Raw genomic sequence first — 26,392 nt, forward strand, 5'->3', positions numbered from 1 at the left:
GAGACTCAAGACTTCTGCAGGTCTCTGCCATGACTCATTTTTTTTTCTTAACGGCAGAAACAATTGTTCCTTTTTTACTTTGTTTCTATTTTCTCTTCTTGTTTTTATCTGTTGAACAACAAACAACATTCATGCTGATTCACATAATATCCTGTCTCTACTCTCTGGGATTTCCTCGTAGCTCTTTGATGCAAAGAACATCCATCAAACGCTCCAGCTTGTGCTCAACATCATCGTGAACGGTGAAGGTACTCTGACGAGAAAATACTCAGTCGACCTTTTGGTTGATTTGTTAAAGAACCCCAAAATAGCTGATTACCTAACAAGGTATGCAGATAATTCACAGCTCTTTTCCTGAATAGCTGCTTTAAAACTCTGCTGAAAGCCTTTGTCCATTTCCAGGTATCCCCACTTCTCGGCATGTGTGTCTCAAGTGTTAGGACTGCTGCATTGGAAAGACCCAGACCCTGCAGCCAAGGTGAGAGACGACAAATATGATAACCCACACCAGCTGTGCTTAACTCTGTAAGTTCCCAGTATTCCCTGAAACCATCACGTGTGACACAGTTTACATCAGACGTGATGCAGCTGACCTCAACACTGACCTTCTTGTGGTAACAGAGACTTAAAAAAATAATAATAAAGCAACAAAGTGGGTCGCTCTTTGACAGTAAATTCCAGTGCGGTCCGCTCCAATCTCCTCAGGCTGACTCTCTTCTAGGCTCTCCTGACTGTTCCCTTTACATGCTGATGATGTGTCTTGTAAATCTGGATCCCTTTCCAGCAGGACGCTCCTCTTTTTCAGACAGTACCTGAGCTGCTCTCTCTCCTGACAGTCAGCTGTCCACCTCTGCATGGCCAGTCGAGCCAGCGCCGAAATTTGAGGCAGAGCTCGGAGCAGAGCGGGCAGCCAGGCTGAGCACGGAGCAGAGGTTGAAGGTCGCAAACTGACATCCACGTCTTCCAGAGAGCCCAGACCTCCTGCTGCAAACAGACTGCACCAACCGTTGTCTCCCACCAAGCTGTTGTAGGACAGATCCAGTGCACGGAGTGAGGAGAGACAGCCCCGTCTGCACACGGCAGCTGCACAGAGGAAGAGGACCCATTGATAACTGATCACTTTATGCCTGTTCACTTTACTGTTTTGTTCACAATGTTTCTGATGGAGACAAAAATAACACCGAATAGTTTCATTGTTTTGTTTTATACGACAGCTACAGATGCTGGCAGCATGAAATAAATGAAAGAAATATCAATTTCCTTCAGGCTTTACTTGTCTTAATATACATTTATGCAGCCTAATGATCCACTACAGACCAAAAAAGAAAAAGTATAATGTCATTGTGTGTTAGTTACCCAGATGTTGCATGTCATCAGTGGTGAGCTCGCAGCTGCAAAGACGGAGCTCGCTGACGACTGATGGCTGCAGAGCATCCAGCAGGAGCGCCAAGTGACCGCCAACCACTTTACACCAGGAAATATCCACCGTGCGCAGATAGGACACCGCCAGGGCTGATGCATAAACACAAAGTTTTCACCATTTCAGGCTAGAGGGTGGAAGAGGTATTCAGGGAGAATGACTTGAAGGAAAACTTCTATAAATAAACAAGTGTGTGTGTGTGTGTGTGTGTGTGTGTGTGTGTGTGTGTGTGTGTGTGTGTGTTACCCAGAGCAGTGAAGGACTCGTTGCTCATGTAGCAGCTGTTGAATGGCAGCCTCCTCATTTGTGTCGCAGGGAGGGCGGAGACCAGCAGGTGGACCACACCTCCCACTTCCTTATTGGATGACACATCAAGCTCGGTCAGTGCAGTGAGAGAGGGCAGCACCTGGACTGAAAAACAACGAGTCACATGACTGCTGCAGCGAGCATGCGATTAGTGTCCGGCGTGTGAGATTGGTAGCAACTGACTCAGAGCCTCTAGATCATCTCGCGTGAGGCAACACAGGTGGAGGTCGAGTCTCTCCAGGTGTGTGACGTGAGCCAGGTGAAAGGTGAGGCGGCTCAGTCCACCAGCTAGAAGCAGCTTTACAGTATATTAATCAGAACAATGCTGCTCTCTAATGTATCTTGGTAAAGCGCAGAAAAATCTAATGTTTTATATGATACAGTGTGATTTCAGTAACATATCATAATGGAGGCTTCAGCAAGTACTTACGAAGGAAATCTTTCCTCTGCTCTTCAGTTAGTTCATCAAATACCTCCCAAAACATCTGTATGGTGGGGTGGCGGTCATGATATCTCCAACCATAACTTGTGTTCTGAAAACAGTGAAAATGACTGTTATAATCATAGAGTTTGTAAGGTCAGGCATACACTATGTTGCCAAAAGTATTCCCTAACCCATCCAAATCATTCAATTAATGTGTTCCAATCACTTCCATGGACACAGGTGTATTAAATCAAGCACCTAGGCATGCAGACTACTTCTACAAACATGTGTGAAAGGACGAGTCGCTCTCAGGAACTGAATGAATTCCAGCATGGTAATGTGATAGGATGCACCAGTGCAACAAGTCCAGTCATGAAATTTCCTCGCTATTAAATATTCCATAGTCAGCTGTTAGTGATATTATAACAAAGTGGAAGTAATTGGAAATGACAGCTAGTCAGCTGATGCTAAGGCTCATAGTGCACTTAAGTCACCAATATCTGCAGTCTGCTGTTGTTACAGATGTCCAAACTTCATTGGTTTCCATGGCTGAGCAGCTGCATCCCAGCCTTACACTGACAAACACAATGCAAAGCGTCAGATGGAGTGATTTAAGCATCTCAACACTGGACTCTAAAGCAGTGGAGATGTGTTTACTGGAGTGACGAATCACACTTCTCTGACTGGCAATCCAATAAATTTATCTCGCTGTCATGTGTTATTTTGCCGGGTTGTTTCCTCCCGTTGCCATGTAAACACAAAATAGTGTATATATATGAATATTTTCAAAAAATGCTCTGTGAGTTCCACATCATAACAGTTATTTACTGAGCAGCTCAGTTAGAACTTGCCACTCACACACTGAGCAGCACTCACTAACTTTCTATTTCTAAACAATTTGTTCACTTTTTATCTCAGGCATGTCTGAAAAGACATCAGATAACTTTTTCCATCGCTTTGAAGATTTGATTCAGAGAAAGCGCACAGGTGGAGATGTAAGTAACTAAACATACTCATTCTTGACTTCTCTGCTGATCAAATGTAAATGTTTCTGAGAGATGTGTTATATTTTGCTGCTTTGCACAGTGTAATTTTTGTGTAAGTCACTGTAGACAGAGCAACTGTCAGCGCTTCACCACAGAGTCCAGGATCCTGGACTTTCACAAAGCTCAGAGCAGTAAGACAAATGTGTTCTTTCAACAGGCAGACACATTGCATATCGCACAGAGACCCAGAGATTATGCTGTGCAACTCCCACCTTTACCTGAGCAATGCGCAGGCTCTCCACAGAGAGTCCAGAGAAGCTGGAACTGTTTGGATGACCCCTTTTGGAATCAGGAGGACCCTGAAAGAAGTCTGAGTAGCCTCAGCTCTGCAGACACACACACACCAAGTGATCTGAGGGCCATTCCTTTCATTGTTAGTCCTGTTGAGATGACACCGCTCACTCCAGTTCCTCCACCTCCTCGAGCAGCTTGTCCATCGCAATTGCGGTTCAAAGGTGATGCTTTTCTTTAGTGGTTACACCTGCTGTTAATCAGTTAGTTTAGATTTTAAAATTTGACACTGTAGATTATCTATTTTAATGCTAAATTACACATTCTTGCTGTCCATTCATTTTATATGCTTTTTTGAAGAAAAAAAAATCAGGAAGAAAAATGTTTATTGTTGTTTTTGTAAGATGTCAATTTGTAGTTATTTAGTTATTTTTTGTCTAAACAGACACGAAGTTCATTCGTGGAATAAGAGTCTTGACAGCAAAAGACAAATTTGGGCCTATTTTGACTCCAAAACCTCCAACAGTTCCCATACCGCAAAAACGAGGACCTCGGCCTGGGACGCTGCTGCCCCGTGCAAAAGTCGTCCCTATAGACAGTAAGTGGTTTTCCTCAGTAACTGTAGAAGATGCTGAATAATCAAACTTTAAATTAAGAGATTTTTTAAAAAGATTTTAATGAACAATTAATCACTGCATCATGCTTCGAATTAGAAGAAATGACAGTTTCTTTTTACTAACCTCGTTGATTATCAGACAAGAAAGCAGACAGTCAGTGCAGTCAGAATAATCCAAGAGAGAGCAGGGTCAAACTCCCGCCTGTAGCTACACCTGTAGAGAGCCTGTCCCACAGCTTTAGTCTGCTGTCTTCATTAGAACTTTAAAATGAATACTAGATCTACTTCTACTGAATGGAGAAAAGGTTCCTGAGAAGAGATTTAATTTTCAGTATCTAAGAAATTTGAGGCGTTTCTGAAGGTACTGTACCATGTTAGAGCATCTTAACATAGAGTCCTTGAATACTAGGCAGTTGTAGAGGATGAGTTACTCTACTTTAAATGACTCCCACCCCTTATTGGAGGATTTCAGCTTCTTCCTGTGGGACAGAGGTTTGCAGACCCTAAATGCAGGCGAAGCTTGAAGAAACAGCTTTGTCCAAGCTGCTATTTTGTTGTCGTTGTAACAAATGACACATGTTTTTTTTCTATATTTTTTAAAAACTGTATTTATTTATTTACTGTACTTATTTCTCTATTTATGACAGTGCTTTTATCTCCTTTTTGCTGTTTTATATGAATTTATCAGTATAGTGTTGTCTAGTTTTAGAAGCTGTGATTAGGACGTCTATTTAAATTTGTTGATTAAAGATCATAATTAGAGATCATAACCTGCCTTTGATTTAGACATGTCTGATATTTTTGTAAACACAAAATAGTGTATATATATGAATATTTTCAAAAAATGCTCTGTGAGTTCCACATCATAACAGTTATTTACTGAGCAGCTCAGTTAGAACTTGCCACTCACACACTGAGCAGCACTCACTAACTTTCTATTTCTAAACAATTTGTTCACTTTTTATCTCAGGCATGTCTGAAAAGACATCAGATAACTTTTTCCATCGCTTTGAAGATTTGATTCAGAGAAAGCGCACAGGTGGAGATGTAAGTAACTAAACATACTCATTCTTGACTTCTCTGCTGATCAAATGTAAATGTTTCTGAGAGATGTGTTATATTTTGCTGCTTTGCACAGTGTAATTTTTGTGTAAGTCACTGTAGACAGAGCAACTGTCAGCGCTTCACCACAGAGTCCAGGATCCTGGACTTTCACAAAGCTCAGAGCAGTAAGACAAATGTGTTCTTTCAACAGGCAGACACATTGCATATCGCACAGAGACCCAGAGATTATGCTGTGCAACTCCCACCTTTACCTGAGCAATGCGCAGGCTCTCCACAGAGAGTCCAGAGAAGCTGGAACTGTTTGGATGACCCCTTTTGGAATCAGGAGGACCCTGAAAGAAGTCTGAGTAGCCTCAGCTCTGCAGACACACACACACCAAGTGATCTGAGGGCCATTCCTTTCATTGTTAGTCCTGTTGAGATGACACCGCTCACTCCAGTTCCTCCACCTCCTCGAGCAGCTTGTCCATCGCAATTGCCTGTTTTCTCTGCTAAACATTCAGGAGCAGGTCGGTTCAAAGGTGATGCTTTTCTTTAGTGGTTACACCTGCTGTTAATCAGTTAGTTTAGATTTTAAAATTTGACACTGTAGATTATCTATTTTAATGCTAAATTACACATTCTTGCTGTCCATTCATTTTATATGCTTTTTTGAAGAAAAAAAAAATCAGGAAGAAAAATGTTTATTGTTGTTTTTGTAAGATGTCAATTTGTAGTTATTTAGTTATTTTTTTGTCTAAACAGACACGAAGGTCATTCGTGGAATAAGAGTCTTGACAGCAAAAGACAAATTTGGGCCTATTTTGGAAAAACTGCAGCATTTCCAGGATGGGATTGTAACCTCACCTGGACACACAGTACCAACCAAAACATTTACTGCAGTAAAGCCTTTGACTCCAAAACCTCCAACAGTTCCCATACCGCAAAAACGAGGACCTCGGCCTGGGACGCTGCTGCGCCGTGCAAAAGTCGTCCCTATAGACGGTAAGTGGTTTTCCTCAGTAACTGTAGAAGATGCTGAATAATCAAACTTTAAATTAAGAGATTTTTTAAAAAGATTTTAATGAACAATTAATCACTGCATCATGCTTCGAATTAGAAGAAATGAAAGTTTCTTTTTACTAACCTCGTTGATTATCAGACAAGAAAGCAGACAGTCAGTGCAGTCAGAATAATCCAAGAGAGAGCAGGGTCAAACTCCCGCCTGTAGCTACACCTGTAGAGAGCCTGTCCCACAGCTTTAGTCTGCTGTCTTCAGACGACTGGTAAGAAACGTAGTAAGGAGACATTAAATACTGCACAGAAACAGTGCTGCATAATGTGGCTGTGTTATTTGTGGTGTTCCTGAAGTCGTGTTCAATGTTGTGTTGTGTAAATACAGGATTAAGAAAAGACACGGCTTGCAAACTATTCAGTCTCTGGCAAAGCACCACTCGGACATCCTGAAGACTAAACTACATGAAGTGTGTCTGGTCCTCATTGAGGAGGTATTGCACACTTTATGTTTCTTATATGCGTTTCATGCAGCTAGTTTCCCTTCAAGTGCATACTACAGCCTCAACTGATGATTTTCACTCACATTTTAGGTGAAAAACCAACGCTCAGCAATAGCCTTTGAGGCCATACATGCCATCAATGAGCTCTACATTCAGCTCCAGAGAACAATGGACCCAGAAGTTGAAACAACAGGCCGAGCTCTATTGCTGAAGCTTGCAATGACCAACAACAACTTTCTACATCAGGAGGTCAATCTGGCGCTTGATGCCATGGTGGAAAATTGCAGCCATGGACGGATTCTGAGCGCTCTGTTTAACACAGGACTGACGTAAGAGGAGAGAAGAAGCTGTAGTGATTTTATTAGAAGACATGAAAGAGAGATCATGTTCACTGAGTTGTGTGTCTAATATTGTCCTTGCTCAGCCATCGCTGTGTTGCAGTGAGGAATAGCACGGCTCAACACCTGCACCAGCTGGCTGACAAACTTGGAGCAGCCGTCACCCTGAAAACAGGAACCTTCACTGAAAGATTTCTAATTGCTGCCTCTAGAATGGCAGGGGATGCTGCACCTGAAGCCAGGTGGGTACTTTTAAATGGGTTTGAAGTGCATCAATGTTTTATTTTCTGTGAGTTTACACAATTAATGAAAATTAATGACAACTGTAATCTTCCACAGGTACCATGGGCGAACAATCATTGAGAAACTGACCCTTCACAAGGACTTTATGAATTTGTGGGTGAAGATTGTCCCTGAAAAAGACAGGCGTCCTGTGGAGAAGAGCCTGAAAAAGACAGGCGTCCTGTGGAGAAGAGCCTGAAAAAGACAGGCGTCCTGCGAAGAAGAAAGAGCTTAGGGAGTTCCTGTGTGTCCAGTTGACGGACAAGGGGACGCACAGGTGGAGATGTAAGTAACTAAACATACTCATTCTTGACTTCTCTGCTGATCAAATGTAAATGTTTCTGAGAGATGTGTTATATTTTGCTGCTTTGCACAGTGTAATTTTTGTGTAAGTCACTGTAGACAGAGCAACTGTCAGCGCTTCACCACAGAGTCCAGGATCCTGGACTTTCACAAAGCTCAGAGCAGTAAGACAAATGTGTTCTTTCAACAGGCAGACACATTGCATATCGCACAGAGACCCAGAGATTATGCTGTGCAACTCCCACCTTTACCTGAGCAATGCGCAGGCTCTCCAGAGATAGTCCAGGGAAGCTGGAACTGTTTGGATGACCCCTTTTGGAATCAGGAGGACCCTGAAAGAAGTCTGAGTAGCCTCAGCTCTGCAGACACACACACACCAAGTGATCTGAGGGCCATTCCTTTCATTGTTAGTCCTGTTGAGATGACACCGCTCACTCCAGTTCCTCCACCTCCTCGAGCAGCTTGTCCATCGCAATTGCCTGTTTTCTCTGCTAAACATTCAGGAGCAGGTCGGTTCAAAGGTGATGCTTTTCTTTAGTGGTTACACCTGCTGTTAATCAGTTCGTTTAGATTTTAAAATTTGACACTGTAGATTATCTATTTTAATGCTAAATTACACATTCTTGCTGTCCATTCATTTTATATGCTTTTTTGAAGAAAAAAAAAATCAGGAAGAAAAATGTTTATTGTTGTTTTTGTAAGATGTCAATTTGTAGTTATTTAGTTATTTTTTTGTCTAAACAGACACGAAGGTCATTCGTGGAATAAGAGTCTTGACAGCAAAAGACAAATTTGGGCCTATTTTGGAAAAACTGCAGCATTTCCAGGATGGGATTGTAACCTCACCTGGACACACAGTACCAACCAAAACATTTACTGCAGTAAAGCCTTTGACTCCAAAACCTCCAACAGTTCCCATACCGCAAAAACGAGGACCTCGGCCTGGGACGCTGCTGCGCCGTGCAAAAGTCGTCCCTATAGACGGTAAGTGGTTTTCCTCAGTAACTGTAGAAGATGCTGAATAATCAAACTTTAAATTAAGAGATTTTTTAAAAAGATTTTAATGAACAATTAATCACTGCATCATGCTTCGAATTAGAAGAAATGAAAGTTTCTTTTTACTAACCTCGTTGATTATCAGACAAGAAAGCAGACAGTCAGTGCAGTCAGAATAATCCAAGAGAGAGCAGGGTCAAACTCCCGCCTGTAGCTACACCTGTAGAGAGCCTGTCCCACAGCTTTAGTCTGCTGTCTTCAGACGACTGGTAAGAAACGTAGTAAGGAGACATTAAATACTGCACAGAAACAGTGCTGCATAATGTGGCTGTGTTATTTGTGGTGTTCCTGAAGTCGTGTTCAATGTTGTGTTGTGTAAATACAGGATTAAGAAAAGACAGTAGAAAACTATTCAGTCTCTGGCAAAGCACCACTCGGACATCCTGAAGACTAAACTACATGAAGTGTGTCTGGTCCTCATTGAGGAGGTATTGCACACTTTATGTTTCTTATATGCGTTTCATGCAGCTAGTTTCCCTTCAAGTGCATACTACAGCCTCAACTGATGATTTTCACTCACATTTTAGGTGAAAAACCAACGCTCAGCAATAGCCTTTGAGGCCATACATGCCATCAATGAGCTCTACATTCAGCTCCAGAGAACAATGGACCCAGAAACAACAGGCCGAGCTCTATTGCTGAAGCTTGCAATGACCAACAACAACTTTCTACATCAGGAGGTCAATCTGGCGCTTGATGCCATGGTGGAAAATTGCAGCCATGGACGGATTCTGAGCGCTCTGTTTAACACAGGACTGACGTAAGAGGAGAGAAGAAGCTGTAGTGATTTTATTAGAAGACATGAAAGAGAGATCATGTTCACTGAGTTGTGTGTCTAATATTGTCCTTGCTCAGCCATCGCTGTGTTGCAGTGAGGAATAGCACGGCTCAACACCTGCACCAGCTGGCTGACAAACTTGGAGCAGCCGTCACCCTGAAAACAGGAACCTTCACTGAAAGATTTCTAATTGCTGCCTCTAGAATGGCAGGGGATGCTGCACCTGAAGCCAGGTGGGTACTTTTAAATGGGTTTGAAGTGCATTAATGTTTTATTTTCTGTGAGTTTACACAATTAATGAAAATTAATGACAACTGTAATCTTCCACAGGTACCATGGGCGAACAATCATTGAGAAACTGACCCTTCACAAGGACTTTATGAATTTGTGGGTGAAGATTGTCCCTGAAAAAGACAGGCGTCCTGTGGAGAAGAGCCTGAAAAAGACAGGCGTCCTGTGGAGCGCCTGAAATTCAAAAGACATCTGTCCAAAAGTAAGAAAACGTCACACTTCAAGACTGACTGATGGCTTGGACCACTGGAACTATCATCTTCATGTTTTTTCTCTTTCCTTTCTTTCCAGACTGCCGGGATTTCTTGGACGCGTGTTTAACCAAAGTCCCGGAGACGCGGCCGACGCTGGAGGAGCTACAGCATCACACTTGGCTGAGATAAGCCTATCACACACACACACAAACACACACAATTCAGACGTTATCATTTATGTGTGATGTATGAATTACCTTTCTTTTTTTCAGGAAATAATTTTTTTTAATTGGCCCACTTTAAATTTCAGTGTTTTGGAATTCCTGTAACCCCCCCCAGCCATCCCAGGAAAGGGGATCTCTCTTTGAATGGGCTTTCCCGAGGTTTCTTCCCGTCAGTCTGGCCCCCCCAGGGGAGTTTTTCCTCGTCTTCATAGAGAGCTTGGGCTGGCTCAGGAGCTCCATCAAAACTGTCTTTATTTAATTACTCTAATGTAATCATATACTTTAAAGTAATCAAATAAAAGACAGTAAAAATCTGAAGACTTGAAGTAAACTTCCATTAAAATAAAACTTGTTTAATTCATCTTTGCTGAGGATACTGTGTTATTACTATTTCAAGGATTATGTCAGAACACCGGATACTGGTACCCATCCCTACCCATCACTAGGGAACAGAACAAACCAGACATCAATTACAACAAAAATGACACTGACCCAGCCAGCATGACTCGTCTGCCTTAAGAAATGTTTAGCAATATTACAAATTGGGTGATATGCCTTAAAGTAGCTTCTCATGTGTTCAGCATTGACCTGTATGCATTTTCCCCTTCTCAACCTCATACCAGTGATACTGAGTGGGGTGAGGGAGGAGTAGCTGTCTCTCATTTTTATAGATCCCATACTGGCCCATCAGGCCATTGATGGCAGAACTAGCTTTTCTGTTCCACTACTGGCCATGACCATTGCCTTTGAACATTGACTTGGCGTGATTTTTTTCTTCCACATCCCAAATGGTCAGCACTCTGGGCGTGGCACACGAGTGGCTGATTTAAAATGAAGCAGGTCTCTCTCTGAGAGTCATTGTGAACATTCAGAATGCTAGATCACTTTCTACATGCTCATTTTATGAAGTATTTGAGAGATTCCTTATCTATACTCTGTTTAGGGATGGGTATCGTTTAGGTTTTATCCGATACCGGTACTTTTGAAACTGTGCGGGTGCTTAAATGGTGCTCTAACCGTTGCTTCCTTCTCTCACCCCAACCGGTCGCAGCAGATGGCCCCGCCCCTCCCTGAGCCTGGTTCTGCTGGAGGTTTCTTCCTGTTAAACAGGAGTTTTTCCTTCCCACTGTTGCCAAAGTGCTGCTCATAGGGGGTCATATGATTGTTGGGTTTTTCTCTGTATCTATGAAGCGCCTTGAGGCGACTTTTGTTGTGATTTGGTGCTATATAAATAAAATTGAATTGAATTGAATTGCTTAAAGAATGGAGAACACAAACTTTGTCCAAAAACCTCTTATGTTTTTATTTTTAGCAGTCTCTTTTTTCTGCAAAATGATAACCAAGTTAGCCTTTTCTTTTGATACAACATACCTACTTTGTTTGGAACCGGTGAATAATGGAAAACATGTTTAGCTGTTTGTTTTTTTTGTAAAAAGATAACGGTGTTAGCTTTTTCTGCAGCTACAGGGCATGTATGGTATCACTCTATCAAACAAGAAGACAGTCGCATGTAACTACGACGGTGTTTGCTAGTTCACCTTACATGCATTAATGTAATAACGTGGTTAGCCTACTCAACGTAAATTACACATGAACAACATTAAGCTCCTCACGCAGAGAAGAACGGTTGCTGCTGCATCATCATCCGTCTGCTACACTGGCAGGGCTAGGGGCCAGGACTCTCCTCTTCGGGTTTTTGGGGGATGTTGCTAACTCCAGGTCCAATAACAGGCAACCCACCCGCAGCAGATGTGCTCGGTGTGAAGTCTCGCAGCAAGCTATCAAATACGGCGCATTTCTCTGCTTTTAAAAAAACGCTATTGCGTTGCCAGGTCTTTCATTGGATTCGAGGTGTTACTTCCTTTGCACAGTATCACAGTATCACCTTAAAGCACTTGTTGCTGCTGAGTTTGCATATTTTGCTGTGAAGTACAGCCAGACTTTTGACCGCTTTGCCTTGGACATTTAATCTGTAGCTCTGCTCTCAAAGAACATACGTACCTGGACCCGCCTACTATCCTCGGAAACGTAAAATGATTGGCTAGAATCCAAAGTGTATGACATCTCAAGAAAAAAAAAAGCCACCCGTATCCGGTATACCCGCACCCAATGTTCCCTCTAATTTTTCATGTGTCTGAGCGAACACAGAAACTCCCTGAGCGATCCCTTGGACCACTGTGAGCAACAGCAGACGTGTGCACTGTGGTGACGCCAGCATTGAATCCATGCAAGTTACATGGTTTATTAAAATAATAAAATTACAGCATTTACATTTATGTTAGACTACTTTTAATTAACTATTTTAGCCCACTTACAATGAAAATTTAAAAAAACAAAACAAAAAAATCTTGTTCATGACCTGTGTAGCATGTTAACACTATTGGAAGTAAAAATAACTTGAACTCCAATTTTGAAAACACAAGTTTCTTTTGTTTTTTTTTCATAAAGCTCTGACTTGTATTATGAGTCTGTGGTCTGGGAGAGAGTCTGTAACTCTGTCTGCAAAATACAGTAAATAATGACCAATGTTGGGTAATTAATTATATAGTTACTTCTTCAAAAAAGTAACTGAGTTATGCAAACAACAAAGTTTTTTGCAGCTGTTTACCTAAAAATGCAGCCAAGGCGTTTTTTTAAATAAACATTTTAAATTATTTAGAGAACAATCATCAAATTGCATCAAATCTGATGCCACACAAATTATTTGTGCCACTCCAAAAATAATTTCTGTCAACTATGAGATGAAGGAGAACAACAGCCTGATACCTGCAGGCCTGACAGCAGCAGATGTGTCACTGCTGTAACACCTGTAACACTCAGCAGTCGCCTCATTGTTCTGACACACACTAAACGTCGCCACGCCGCTTTGCTCGCTAAAACACCGGTGTCGGCACATAAGGACGCTGTCAGAGCCTGTCAACGACATTGATTAGCTGCGTATATACGAATGTGAATCGCATTACTGGCTGGATCCCATACGGGAGCAGCCAGTCACTGACTAACACTGCAAAACAGACTTGTTAAAGTATTGATTTTAATTTCAATTCAGGTTAGATTTTTTTTTTTGTGCGCAACGCAGATTTTCTGTGCGCAGAGACCGTGCCAGCAGTGCGCAATTGTGCACACACACAGCTTCGAGGGAACATTGCCGGTACCCATTCCTAACTCTGTTCCACATGTGTTATGTTTCCTTCAGGATTAGCTAAATAAGAGAGGATTATTTTCCATTTATTAAACTGCATTTAGCTACTCTTTCGTATCACATTTACTTTGGGAATGCACCAATTGGTCCACATCCTGTTTATGCAGGGCCCACTTTTAAACGGTAAATTGCTGAAAATGTAGCCATATATAGCGCTTTTCTGTGTCTTGCACTCCTTTGCATAGATTGAAGCATCTGTGTGTTCCTGTTTTGTTGAGTGTATCTGTCTGTGTGGCTGTTGAAGGCTACTGAGAGTGTGACCTTCACAGTTCACCAGAGGACCATCTATTACATTTGTTAGGTTATGCGTTTTTGATATTATTGCATCCTCACTGGCACACTCAGTCCTTAGTGTGGGCTTACCCTGCTCCATACCTTGTTAAGGATAAAGAACTTACAACCTGGAAGTAGATTATATCTCCCATAGTGAGATACAGAGAATGGTTGCTTACCAGGGTAACTCTGGTTTTCTGAAACCCAGGTGATGTTTGGTTTTCACCTCCAAACAATCGCAGTCAGAGATCAGGTGAAAGAGGAAAGAGCAGAGAGCGTCAAAATAAAAGGGAAATTATGGGAGCAAACACCAGAGTTTAACAATTGTTCATCACTAAATACAGTACAGATATTTTAATAAGGAGAGGTTATTTGAAAGAATGAAATTGATTTACTGATGAACAGAATTTAAACAGGTGATTTGCCGTTAGACTCAGATGGCCTATCTCAGCGGAACAGAACCCCGTCTGTGAAAAGGATTAGAGCAGGAGCCCCGAGAGCCTGGAAGCTGGTGGTGGAATGGTTGAATGGAGCATGAGTGATGAGATGAGGCGTGTACAAGGAAGAATAACCGAGGACACAGCATGAATGCTGATTGGCCTGGAGAAGGTGATTGGACTAGACCACTTCAGGAACGCCTTTAGCCACACCTCACCAGGTGTAGACAATCGGCAGTTAAACCTAGGCAACACCTGAAGACAACTGCATTTCCACTGTAAGGAGTGTAAGGGTTGCAATGGGCTGTAACAAAGGACAAGCACAGATGAGTCCACTATCATAGACTGGAACATCATTCATAACTTTTTATGTTATAAAGGGGGTGGCAGTAGAGCTTCTGTGATTGGTCACATCAGAGAGTGCTTGGTTATCAGAGAGTTACCATAGTAACCAAAGGTTTTAAAGATTGCAATATAGCTATTGTTGTCCAGAGGGGCCGATGGTGCGATATGGCAGCCTCGCTTCTGTCAGTCTGCCCCAGGGCAGCTGTGGCTACAACTGTAGCTGCCTCCACCAGTGTGTGAATGTGAGAGTGAATGAATAGTGGCATTGTAAAGCGCTTTGGGTGCCTTGGAAAGCGCTATATAAATCCAATCCATTATTATTATTATTATTATTATTATCAAATCAACAAAATATTAAAGAATCATTAAATATGTGGAATAGTTCATTCTTTCCTTTTTTCATCAGTGGTTTACACACTGGCTTGCAGGCAAAATGTCACTGGTTCGATTGCAACCGGAGATACAAATCAGGGTTGTGCCTGGAAGGGCATCTGGTATAAAACTCTGCCGTATCAAAAGATGCTGAGCTATCAGGTGTGGTGACCCCTTGTGACAAGGGAGCAACTGAAAGTGAAACACTGTTTTGCTTTGTCTTTGTGTAAAGTGTCCTTGAGTGTTTTGAAAGGCGCTTAATAAAATGTATTATTATTATTATTATTATTAATGTTTTGTATAGAATCATAACAAAATGTGAAAAGTTCAAAAGACTATGCGGCTGTTTAGCTGTGCCTGTCCGTCTGCCATCAGCTGAGAGAGATGCCGGTCAACTCTCTGGAGAAGCCGTGGACGGTAGACCCCTCTGAGGTGGCAGAGCGGCGGGATCTTAGGGACAGTCGCCTGGTGTTCAGCATCGATCCACGCGGCTGTGAAGATGTAGACGACACGCTGTCTGTACACAAGCTCCCCAACAGAAGGCTGGAGCTGGGAGTTCACATTGCTGATGTCACTCACTTTGTCAAAGAGGGTTCGCTCACAGACTTGGAGGCACGTTCAAGGTGAGGAACTGGTTGGAGTGGTTGGGTAGAGTAGGTGGGATATAAAAGGATAAAAGAAAATTACAGCATCTTGCATAAGTGTTCAGAGGAACTTTCAGAAGTACAAAGAGGCAAGAAAGTTGTTGCCTGAATTAATGTTGCATCAGCAGCATGCCTTGTAGCGCAATTATAAATAACACAGAGGGCCACCTTAAATAAGGCTCGTGTCTGATGTGAAGCATTAAGCCTTAAATGTCTATCATTTAATCACATGTAGAAGGACTTCACAGGGTCCATGATGGCTTTGAAAGTATCACTGGCACCAGGAATTGAACCAATGGTCAGCACATTGTTGGTTCAATCCCTGATGCCTTCGGGCTTCATGTTAAAGTCACCTTGCACAAAATACTTAACCCCCAAATTTCCCTGGATGCATCCGTTAGTGTGAGTGTGCATGTGAGAGAAAATGCTTAAAGGTATAGACTAACGCGCTGTATGAATATGTGTGCGAATGGACGAATGCTGGTCGTGCTAAAAGGTGGTTGGGGTTCTCACAGTAGAGAACTGCTACACACAGAACACAGTGGTCCATGTTGTTACGAAGAACTTGTGCTCATTTTGAGTACGATGCCATTAACAGGACAGGGGAATGTTTCCGCTGTGGGAAAGCCTGAGTGGTTTTCACTGTGGCCTTCATAAACATATATTACTACGGGACATGGCAGCCATACTTGTACACAACATTCAACCAGAAGGTCATGCAGCAAAAAAAGGAAAAATGAGTCCGCTTCCAACTAAATTAGTTTTATTCTACTGAGTGGTAGAAGTAAAGAACAGTGTGTCACACATCATTTGTTTTCAGATCCCCTTTGTACAGTTACGGGTGTCAGGAAAACACCGGAGGTCACATGATGGCATGTGACCTTGAGTACCTGATGTTAATGGTTTGTCTATAATTGGCTTTCAGTGCATCTTATTAATAAAGAGGATGATGATACAAGACAGTTGAACCACAGTAATAGAACAAGAAGATATTCATCTGTGTTTATGTCCAGATATATGCACATGTTCTGATTTATTTATTTATTTTGTGCTGTATTGTACAAATGAATAAAACTGAGTTTAAAATATCTGCAGTAAATGAAGTGAAGGTCGGGGCTGCAAAAGTAATGCTTGCACTTGATCTCCACAAATTTTCCTTCCTGGGAACATGCAGCGATGACACCATGTGACAGGGAAGCAGCCCAAAAAAATTTGTGTCACAGCTGAACGGCCGACAAATCTGCAGCAAATGCATTCTGCTGTCATCTCGGTGTAATCTCGCTATAATCCAAAATCTCTACGGAATTCTTTCAGCACCTTGTTGAGTCTTGGAAGTGAAGAAAGGAGTGTTCAGAAGGCAGAAGTGTCTAACCCAGTGCTAATAAAATGTATCTGATAAAGTGTAGTCTGCAGATAAATTAGTAAGAAGGTCCATGAAGTGCATGTCGTTTTTTAAAGGCAGCAGCAGCAGCAGCAGCAGCATGTACAGAAGATGATTGAGAGCCGAGTGAGGAGAGAAACTCCGTGTAGACTGTTAACAACGTGCACTTATAAAATAATACTGAAATCTTACTATATATTTTTTATGTTGTGATTTTTAATGTAGTTTTGGTCCTCTGCTTTCTCTCTGACTTACTCTAAAATTCCATTTTACATTTCATAGCTGTCCACAAAGCAGCGTGCAGATCACCCACCTGTCCAGCTCGCCTCCACACTTTAAAGAAGTAAATTAAAATCTCATGATTGTGGTTTGAAGCCTTAAATTCTATTTCAGAAAATGGGGAATATTTATTAAATCATAAGAAAAACATTTTGCTTATTTATTTCATCCTTCCTGACTTATTAATAAACAGAAGGATGAAAATGACAAAGGTGGAACAAACTCTGAATATTTAGTACTTATTTTCAAATTATGTCTCACTTTTGATTAGAAAGAAGATGATAAAGCTGCTGCTTTGATCTCATTGCCTTTTTATATTTATTATGTCACTTCTTAAGGGCTACAACCTACTACCTGGCAGACCGCAGGTACGACATGCTGCCTGCTATTCTCAGCGCAGACCTTTGCTCACTGCTGGGAGGTGCTGACAGGTTAGTAGACTTCCCATCACACGTTTCATTTTCATATGCTTAAAATGCATGCTAGTTGTGTAACTGACACTTTCAAATTCAGGTATGCAATGAGCGTGCTTTGGGAGCTTGACGCAGAATCCCTTGAAGTCCAAGAGGTCTGGTATGGTCGTACACTCATCCGCTCCTCCTATCAGCTCCACTACGAGCTGGCTCAGGCGCTCCTCAACGGAGAACAGGTTGAGGTAGCGGAACTGGCCAACCTGGGTCCTCAGGAAAAGGGTTCTAAGCTAGCTCAACTCACTGAGGCACTTGAGATGCTCACACATGTAGCCAGACATCTTCGGGCAAAGAGGGACAGAGGAGGAGCGCTGGAGCTGGAAGGAGTGGAGGTATGATTGGTTTCTTGTATCTTCATAGAGTATTTTGTGTGTTTTGGTAATGTGTGTACTTAACAGTAAGACTATATAAATAAAGACTGCAAACATTTAAGGTTCATGTTCTTAATTGAAAGCGTAAGCATGTTATAGCTGAGTGTCTAACCCTAACACATCGTCACTACTGACGTCTAACATACGACACAAAATGATTCAATGAATCTGAAGTGAATCAAACAAAGTAAACCGTGCACATAGCTTCAGTGGAGAGAAATCCATTCTGCACATTAAAAACTGGAACCACTATCTTTCTCGCACATTTCAGCTGCAGAAGATTCTCCCTTCTAAGCTTCTGTCTAAGTGAAAGTTTGACTTAACCTCTGTGTTTGGTCATTTTGTCAGATGACATCATGGTTAGAAAATTCAGTATCAGTCACCCCGAAACACTTCATACAGCCGAGGGGAGGAAATCAGGTCAAAAGACACCTGTGGAAAAGGGCCAGGGATTAATGATAACTAATGATTAAATGGAGATTGGTCTATAAACATGTAGTCAGTGATAATGATGACAAAGAGGTGATGATGATGTTCGGCGTCATCATGAGAATCCCCCAGCTGCCACGGTCTATTGCAGCATAACTAAGGGAGGATTCAGGGTCACCTGGTCCAGCCCTAACTATATGCTTTAGCAAAAAGGAAAGTTTGAAGCCTAATCTTAAAAGTAGAGATAGTGTCTGTCTCCTGAATCCAAACTGGAAGCTGGTTCCACAGAAGAGGGGCCTGAAAACTGAAGGCTCTGCCTCCCATTCTACTTTTAAATACTCTAGGAACAACAAGTAGGCCTGCAGAGCGAGAGCGAAGTGCTCTAATAGGGTGATATGGTACTACAAGGTCATTAAGATAAGATGGGGCCTGATTATTTAAGACCTTGTATGTGAGGAGCAGGATTTTGAATTCTGGATTTAACAGGAAGCCAATGAAGGGAATCTGCTCTCTCTTTCTAGTCCCTGTCAGGACTCTTGCTGCAGCATTTTGGATCAGCTGAAGGCTTTTCAGCGAGTTTTTTGGACATCCTGATAATAATGAATTACAGTCGTCCAGCCTGGAAGTAATAAATGCATGAACTAGTTTTTCAGCGTCACTCTGAGACAGGATATTTCTAACTTTAGAGATGTTGCACAAATGGAAGAACGCAGTCTTACATATTTGTTTAATATGTGCATTGAAGGACATGTCCTGGTCAAACATGACTCCAAGGTTCCTCACAGCGTTACTGGAGGCCAAGGTAATGCCATCCAGAGTAAGAATCTGCTTAGATACCATATTTCTAACATGTTCAGGACTCAGTACAATAACTGAATGAATTTAGACGCAGGAGTCTTCCAGGTCTTTATGTTTAGTTTGGTTTTTTGCTGTGTTATTTACAGAATTACAGATGGATACCATATATTTCTTTTCATCGATAATAAATTATAGTACGGTCTAATAGAGACGTTATTTTTAAAATCAGGCGTCTAAGCAGAACACGTTCCTCAGCAGAAAACATTTTATCAGAAAGTCATTTCAGTGAGAATATTGGAATAAAGAAACCAAGCACTCCACTGTGAAACCACTGACAGTTTTCACATTAGATCACAGCCATTTATCTACAGCGGCTGGTCGGCCATCTGTTAAAACCTCATATGGACAATTCCTGTTGTTCTATAAGATGCTCTCTAATAGGATGTCTTGGATTTATTTATTATTCAGTTATTGCATTCCTGTTATGGCTGTACGCACACAGAATATTGATATGAAGTAAAAATGATTCTCTCGGGTTGCTTCTGGGATAGTGGAAAAACCAATATATTTCTAAAAGTGTGTTTAATGATTGAGCTGCCACCCAAAAATCAAGTTCTTATCTTGACAAAGCTGGATTATTGACCGCTGGTGAAACATCTGTTGTCCTGAAGGATAAGGACAACAGATGTTTCATCTTGATCTATTATATAAAACGGCCAAAACTGTGTTCAAATCCAAACTTTCTGGCTTCTTTTGGTTCCTGCTGAAGTGCTTTGGGTCCCCTCAGTTCATCCTTAGTCTGAGAAAAGTTTTGTTCTCTCTTTAAGGCACATTTCCTTTGAGCTAACTTAAACTCTGATTGGCTGTCCACTATAAACAAAAAGCATGAACAGCAGATCGGTGGAGTTTCTGTGCCCATGAGCAGAGCTGTGTGCCTGTTAGGGATATGTGTTCTTACTGGTATGATAGAGAGCTGAACGTAGGAAAGACAGTAGACTGTTTTCAGGTTGAGATTCATTCACATTTGGTTCTCCGTGCAGCATTTGTTCCGGTGGAATGGTGCATGTTCAACTGAGTTAAAGTAAACTGTAGTAAAATGTGGCCCACTGATGCATTTTCATATTCTTTTTCATTGAAGTCACGTTAGAAGCATTTTCCCTTTTCAGGTGGGTGCCCAGCTGGATGAGGAGAGGAACATTACGGCCCTGGTCCCTCGTCAGCCCCTGGAGGTCCATGAGACCGTGGCAGAGTGCATGATTTACGCCAACCACTGGGTGGCCCGCAAGATCCAGGAAGCTTTCCCCAACCAGGCCCTTCTAAGGTGTCACCCACCACCACAACAGGAGCTATTCAACCAGCTGGTGGACACTGCAAAGGCCAAAGGTTTCACCATTGACACCAGGTAATGTTTTTGACTGTTCAGTATAGAAACTGAGGAAATGCATATTGTAGTCCAACGCACATCATGTTCAGACACACAAGTGTGTGAACCTGAAATGTTTGATAACACGGGGACACACTCAGGTGTCACATGAGCAGTCAGACAAGAAGAAGACATGTTCCTTCAGCTCAGGTTGAGGTTGAAGCCAAATATGCTTCCAAACCAAAGACTAGAACATATGATGAAGCATATCTTGCCTTTGGCTTCAGCTTCACAACAGCTGTCGTGGCAAGGTCGGTCTCCCCGACAGAATTAGTTTCCCCTGCGTCGGGAGCACACGCTGGGCTGTCCAAATCACGGACAAACAGGATCCCACATTCTTGATTTTCAGTTCACAAACACTTCTTATAACGACTAACTACTCCTGAAACTTTGGAGGTTTTAGCTCTTTACACAGTAAAGTTACAGGATAAATATAATTATCAGGCAAAATGTCCTTCGTTTGTTAAAATAATCCCGTCTGATACCACGAGAGGACAATAAATATTTCATTTTCTGTTGTAACCCTTAAACTGAATGGTAATGTAACGACACTCAGGTTTCACTTTTTTACAAAACTAAAACATCACTACTTCCACGTCTGACTGTTTGTAATGGAGGCGGCGTAACCTGGATCCACACTCCGTGCCCAGCGAACGCTCGCCACGCAGGGGGAACACATGCTGTCGGCGATGCCGACCTCGGCACAACGCTGATCCTGCCGCAGTTTGTTCCCCGGTTCAAATCCCGGACAAACAGGATCCCACAGCTGTTTATGCTTTTAAACCCGTTTTGCACAGAGAGCAGTGTTGAATATTCTCACACGGGAACAAAACAAACAACTCAAATAATTAAAGATGGTTTGTTTTTCTGTTTTTTAAAAGAGGCAGTGATTTATTTAATTACAACCTGTAATCTATTACAGTTAACTTTTATTTGTTTAACTGTTTACAAAAGGTCTGAGGATCTGAGGCGTGGAATGAACTGCAATGGAGTTTGAAAACAAAATATGAATGTGCGGTTGGAGGATTGTGGGGGGGGGGGGGGGGTTAAACCAACAGCAGAACCGGTCCCAGGACAAGAGACATGGTGATGCAAGTAGCTTTGTGTCACTGACTGCTGAGATGAGAGGCCTCACTCATCCCTGGTTTCTGGCTCTGTTCCTTCAGGTCCAACAAGGCTTTAGCTGCCTCACTGGACCGAGCTGTGGACCCACAGGACCCCTTGGTGAACAGGTTGTTCAGAATGATGGCCACCACTGCTATGTCACAGGCTCTGTACTTCTCCACTGGTGCTCATCCTCAAGACCAATACTACCATTATGGTACGATACCGCTGCACAGCTTTTATTGGCTGCACTAGAGTTTCAGTGTGACTGTGGGTCAGTCCATCCATCACACGTCTGCACACACTTGTCCAACGTCTGTTGCTTGTGAAGAATTATTCGACTGAGAACTAGAAAGAAGGCTAACGTGCTGATATTTGCTTCGTTGTCGTAGGTCTGGCTCTGGATCGCTACACACACTTTACCTCACCCATCCGTCGGTACGCAGACATTGTCGTGCACCGCCTTCTTACCGCAGCCCTGCACATGCAGAGGGGCGTTGTATCTGGTAAAGCACCAGCCAGTAACAAAGAAGTGGAGGAAATGGCTCACCATGTCAACAGCAAGAACAGGGTCAGGGGTGTTTTATTGTTTGTGTTTTTCAATGATTCACCTCTTACTCTATTAACAGAAGCTGTGCTGACGTCTGTGTTTCATTTGCAGGCAGCACAGGCAGCCCAAATGCGATCCACAGCACTGTTTCAGTGTCTGTTTTTCAGAGAACGAGACCCTCAGACAGACCCGTGCTGTGTGGCTGACGCTGTTGTCTACTCCATTCGAGACAACGGTGTCTTGGTGTTTATCCCAGAGTAAGAACCTTCAGTCCTGTGTTTTGTTCTGCAGTCTTCTTCTTTTCCTTTGTTTAATGGAGCTGTACAGCAGCTCACAGACGGCCAACCACTCGTGTATTTTTAATAGACGAATTCAAAGTTTATGACAATGAATGAATTTGTTGGAAGATGTAATTGCACGCTAATCAATGTATATTTAACAGTATACACGCTAGTTTTATTTTCTCTTAAAAAACCTCAAAATGAGTTTTAAATTGTATAAATTTACTAAACTAATTCCTTAAACATTTATTGTGAGCAGGGAAAATCGGCTAAAACCCCGAATCTTTTCTCTACCAGGCTTTAAATAAGTTAATTGCATTGCTGAAGTTGAGTCTGTGGTGAGGGACGGTGCTTTGGAGCCAGCCTTGTGTTTGTGGCACTTCTACGTTAGCTTAGCTAACCTCTGGAGGTTGCTGCTTGTTTATTGCAAGGAAAGTGTAATTTAATAACATCAGTGTTCTCCATGCTTGTGGTGTTACAGGGATATGCAATATTAACAGTTTATTAAAATGTAACCTGTGGTCATTTTGAGAAGGCTGTAGAATCCATGTAATGATTAAAATCACAGGGCGCAAAGCAGGTTGAGTAATATCACTGAGTAAGTAAGGCTGCCTCTGACCACAGCCATGTTGTTCACAGGTATGGTGTGAGGGGGCCTGTGTATCTGAAGAACAAAGAGGGCCTGGTGGTGGTAGCGGGACAGGACGGCAGCTGTGATTGGCAGGGTGGCACTGTGCGAAAATACCCGGACCGCATTACCACCACCTCCAGCTGTGGCACCTCCACCTTCAAACTGTTTGACCACATCACCGTAAGTCACAGAAAACGCTAATCAATCATTTTAGAAGGTTTCCAGCAATGCAGCGCCTAAAGGCGACGATTCCAAATATATATGCATGAGTGTATATGAATCACAGGTTCATACGACTACTGGATCTTTTGTGGTCCAACATTAAGAGACGTTTTATGATCTTGTTGTGATAAAGTGTTGTGTGGTTGCTGCTTTGTTAGCTAATCTCAAGGTAACAAAACGTCAGTAAGATGAATGAGACGAAAATGCTTCCTGAAAATAAATCATTTAAAGTTATTCAGTTTATTGTTTTTAAATATTATATGAAAACAAAAACATAAGTGTGGGGGGGGGGAGGCTCTCCTCCAAGACAAGAAATGTAATGCTTCCAGTTTGTGGCGTTTCTACACAAACCTTTTTGTAAAGGGAGATAAAAAATGACAGTGGGCGGTAATTGTTTTCACATAAACGCCTTTAAACGCTGCACGGTCGCACTCTCTCTCTCGCACTCGATAAATGATCCATTGTTGCTCTGCACACGTTTGTTACCACAAACGTCGCATGCACTTATGTCATTGTCATGAGACACTCTTGCAAACAAACTCACGGTTTAGTAACACAGTAGAGCAGCGTGTTTACGGGACAGTAACAGTAATCTAATTACCTTTTTTGCAACAGTAATCCCTTACTTTACTCGTTACTTGAAAAAAGTAATCTAATTATGCGTTGCTGCCCATCACTGGCGTCAAGTTATATTAAGTTCAGGCATGTTACACACGATGATTGTGAGGAATAAGTGCATGTGATTTAAGCAAAAAGAGCAGGAAACATTACCCTAAGGTTAGCTAACAAAAAGAAACTGAAGTAACGGTGTGTTATTCTCACATCTTTGGCTTTAAGACATGAAAAAGTGACAGAGTACTGCTGCTTCCACTGTTATCAACATCTTTTCTTTCTTTCATGGACTTATCCTGGGGTCATAAATGTCAAAGGGCAAAGGCAATGCTAACAACATAGCTTACTGATGGATGATGATGGATGACACATGTGGCCAAAACAAGATAGAAAGAAACATTAGCCCAAACACAAGTTGTCCACCACAGCATTGACTGCTGTCAAGCTATGATCATATCAAACAAAGAGATGATGATGATATTCAACAAACAAATCAACAAAACAACAACCTCACTGTGACACTTGACCGAGGTCACAGTGTTAATGAATGTTTTTCTCCCCCTCTGCTCCAGTCTCCACGTCGTGTGAATGTTAGAAAGCACAGTAAAGAAAGTTCGTGTACGGATGGATGAACGTTTGTTACATTGGATACGTGTGTGTAACATACGTATCCAATTTATCCTATTTATGAACAAAATTGTGGCACAGTCGGAAACTTCTCCACTCTACACCACTGTCTACTTAGCTGTGACGCTGCGCACAGTGCTGAGAGGACTGCTGTTATATATTACGTCACAAACCTTAAGTGGGCCTGTCTTTGCATAGCATTCCATTAGACTATTTTCAGTAGGTGCCATTACTGTGTAGTGATCGAACTGAGGAATACTGTGACTTACGTTCTCTGCTCTCTTCAGGTTCGTATTTCTGTCCACTCTTCAACTTGCCACGCTGACCGTCTAAACCTCGAGGTCATCAGCAACAAGCCTCACCACAGTGCCAAGTCCCAGCAGCCCAGCCCTCAGGGCCGCAGTCAGCTGGTCAAAGAGGTGGTGCGTCAGAATGAAGAGGCGCTGGCTCAGGAGAAGACAGCCCGGCGCCCCAAACTCTCCAAAGAGGAAAGAGAGTTTCGTCAGAGCAAAACTCCCAGTCTGTACTCTATTCTGGAAGAAATCAGAGAGTTGGCTCTGATGGATCTGGAAAGGGCTTCACGCCTCCCGGCAACAACAGCATAGAAACGCTGTAGCCCAGCTTTACCTCCAAGCAGACACTTGTGAGAACTGCACGCTGTGCGCTAACAGAACGGTGATCATTGAAGATCACTCGTGCTGAGTCATCCAGGTCATTCTTGTAGCTCCAGATTGTGTGTGGACAAACCACACGAGTGTGTGAAGTCACAGGAAAGCAAACACAATATTAAGTAAAAACATGTCCCGCCATCTTTTTAGAAACCAGAGTCAAACCGAATCAGTGGATACGTTTTGTAAAAGTTAGTTTTTAAAATCACATCAAGTTAAACTTAGTTGTAAGGAGGATAGGGAACGTGTTAATGCCAGTGAAGTGTCAGCAGTTACTTTGACAAGACCTAGTACTCACTGCAAATGTGGTTCAATCCTGCAGGAAACTAGTCAACTGCAGCAGGTTAAAGAAGTCTGGTAACAAAAGGCTTTTCTCTCAGCACCAGTGATCTCAATATCTCACTGGTGGGATCAATGTCTTGTGTAAATTAAATGTCTTGTGTTATAGAACCATTTTTGGTGAGTTCACACATATTGTACTACCTGTGACCACTTCATACAAAACCCAGCACGAGTATTGTTCTGGAGATGATAAAACGTCCACTCGTCCATTTTCTTCTGCACGTCCTGGAATCTGTCCCAGCTGTCATAGGGTGAGAGGCAGGATACGCCCTGGACAGGTCACCGGACTGATAAAACTTCATGTCACTCATTAGCAGACTTTAAAATAAACCCGTAGAGTAATGAAATACACCTGAGGTTGGTTGTGTTGGAAGTGATGTATAAAACTAGGATGTATTTATCTTATAGTTTGTATATCAAGAGCCTGTATAGAAGACACCAACACCAAGGACATTTTTATTGTTTGAACTGGTAAATAATCAGAAGCGTTTTTTGGTTTGTGGATTTTAAGATTGTTTTCTAGAACTACCAACAGAAATATGAACTGTACATAACTATTTCAATATGTGTGCAGTGGCCTGTAATTAAAAATGGTGTTTTCATTAGCGCAGATGGAGCCACTTCATCGTGTTGCGTTTCATGTCCCTGCAGTAGCTTAAGAAAGAACTGTTCATAATTGAACGAGCACTTAATGCTTGGAAGAGGGTGATGGTCAGTTGACAGCTCACATACTACACACACACAGAGGCCTTTTATAGAAACATGTTTGCAACCAAAATTCTGCCAATAGTGAAACTGGAGAAAGAAGATGCATCAGAGCAGGAACTGTGGATCAGTTCAAATATTTTTCTGTAACAGATA

General features: G+C 42.2%; 6 protein-coding genes across 7 annotated transcripts; 5 read left to right on the forward strand and 1 right to left on the reverse strand.

Moving 5' to 3' along the window:
- Positions 1-324: 324 nt before the first annotated feature.
- LOC146661669 (leucine-rich repeat-containing protein 31-like) lies at positions 325-2,281 on the reverse strand. Of its 2 annotated transcripts, none has more exons than XM_085418233.1 (4): positions 2,157-2,281; positions 1,667-1,831; positions 1,357-1,512; positions 325-1,083 (listed from the first exon to the last, which is right to left on the reverse strand). In XM_085418233.1, the coding sequence occupies exons 1-4, from the start codon at positions 2,209-2,211 to the stop codon at positions 626-628; spliced, it is 834 nt and encodes a 277-aa protein (XP_085274359.1). In that variant the 5' UTR covers positions 2,212-2,281; the 3' UTR covers positions 325-625. The 2 variants fall into 2 exon arrangements, with proteins under 2 accessions (XP_085274359.1, XP_085274358.1); XM_085418232.1 differs by lacking the exon at positions 2,157-2,281 and adding an exon at positions 1,910-2,100.
- Positions 2,282-2,415: 134 nt separating this feature from the next.
- LOC146661670 (uncharacterized) lies at positions 2,416-5,237 on the forward strand. Its single transcript, XM_085418234.1, has 4 exons — positions 2,416-3,145; positions 3,354-3,651; positions 3,873-4,025; positions 4,183-5,237. Exons 1-4 carry the CDS (start codon positions 3,071-3,073, stop codon positions 4,308-4,310), a joined length of 654 nt encoding a protein of 217 aa, XP_085274360.1. The 5' UTR covers positions 2,416-3,070; the 3' UTR covers positions 4,311-5,237.
- Positions 5,238-5,243: 6 nt separating this feature from the next.
- On the forward strand, positions 5,244-7,853 carry LOC146661671 (TOG array regulator of axonemal microtubules protein 1-like). Its single transcript, XM_085418244.1, has 8 exons — positions 5,244-5,629; positions 5,853-6,092; positions 6,250-6,373; positions 6,490-6,595; positions 6,695-6,933; positions 7,029-7,184; positions 7,282-7,509; positions 7,718-7,853. Exons 1-7 carry the CDS (start codon positions 5,530-5,532, stop codon positions 7,421-7,423), a joined length of 1,107 nt encoding a protein of 368 aa, XP_085274370.1. The 5' UTR covers positions 5,244-5,529; the 3' UTR covers positions 7,424-7,509; positions 7,718-7,853.
- On the forward strand, positions 7,679-9,199 carry LOC146661672 (uncharacterized; the record flags this gene model as incomplete). The annotated part of the gene is made up of 4 exons (XM_085419490.1): positions 7,679-8,048; positions 8,272-8,511; positions 8,909-9,011; positions 9,111-9,199. Coding segments are annotated over 3 exons (672 nt in total), but the record flags the coding sequence as incomplete, so codon positions are not given.
- LOC146661673 (TOG array regulator of axonemal microtubules protein 1-like) lies at positions 9,189-11,322 on the forward strand. The gene is made up of 3 exons (XM_085418236.1): positions 9,189-9,343; positions 9,439-9,594; positions 9,692-11,322. The coding sequence occupies exons 1-3, from the start codon at positions 9,189-9,191 to the stop codon at positions 9,828-9,830; spliced, it is 450 nt and encodes a 149-aa protein (XP_085274362.1). The 3' UTR covers positions 9,831-11,322.
- A 3,732-nt stretch (positions 11,323-15,054) lies between these two features.
- Positions 15,055-26,141, forward strand: LOC146661674 (DIS3-like exonuclease 1). Its single transcript, XM_085418209.1, has 9 exons — positions 15,055-15,322; positions 17,342-17,434; positions 17,517-17,805; positions 20,238-20,473; positions 21,661-21,815; positions 21,991-22,169; positions 22,260-22,405; positions 23,069-23,240; positions 24,809-26,141. The coding sequence occupies exons 1-9, from the start codon at positions 15,084-15,086 to the stop codon at positions 25,124-25,126; spliced, it is 1,827 nt and encodes a 608-aa protein (XP_085274335.1). The 5' UTR covers positions 15,055-15,083; the 3' UTR covers positions 25,127-26,141.
- Positions 26,142-26,392: the final 251 nt, after the last annotated feature.

Source organism: Rhamphochromis longiceps, linkage group LG9 (assembly GCF_057381845.1).
Source record: "Rhamphochromis longiceps isolate RC_006_pf linkage group LG9, R_longiceps_female_GT1.1, whole genome shotgun sequence".
NCBI classification, from domain to species: Eukaryota; Metazoa; Chordata; class Actinopteri; order Cichliformes; family Cichlidae; genus Rhamphochromis; species Rhamphochromis longiceps.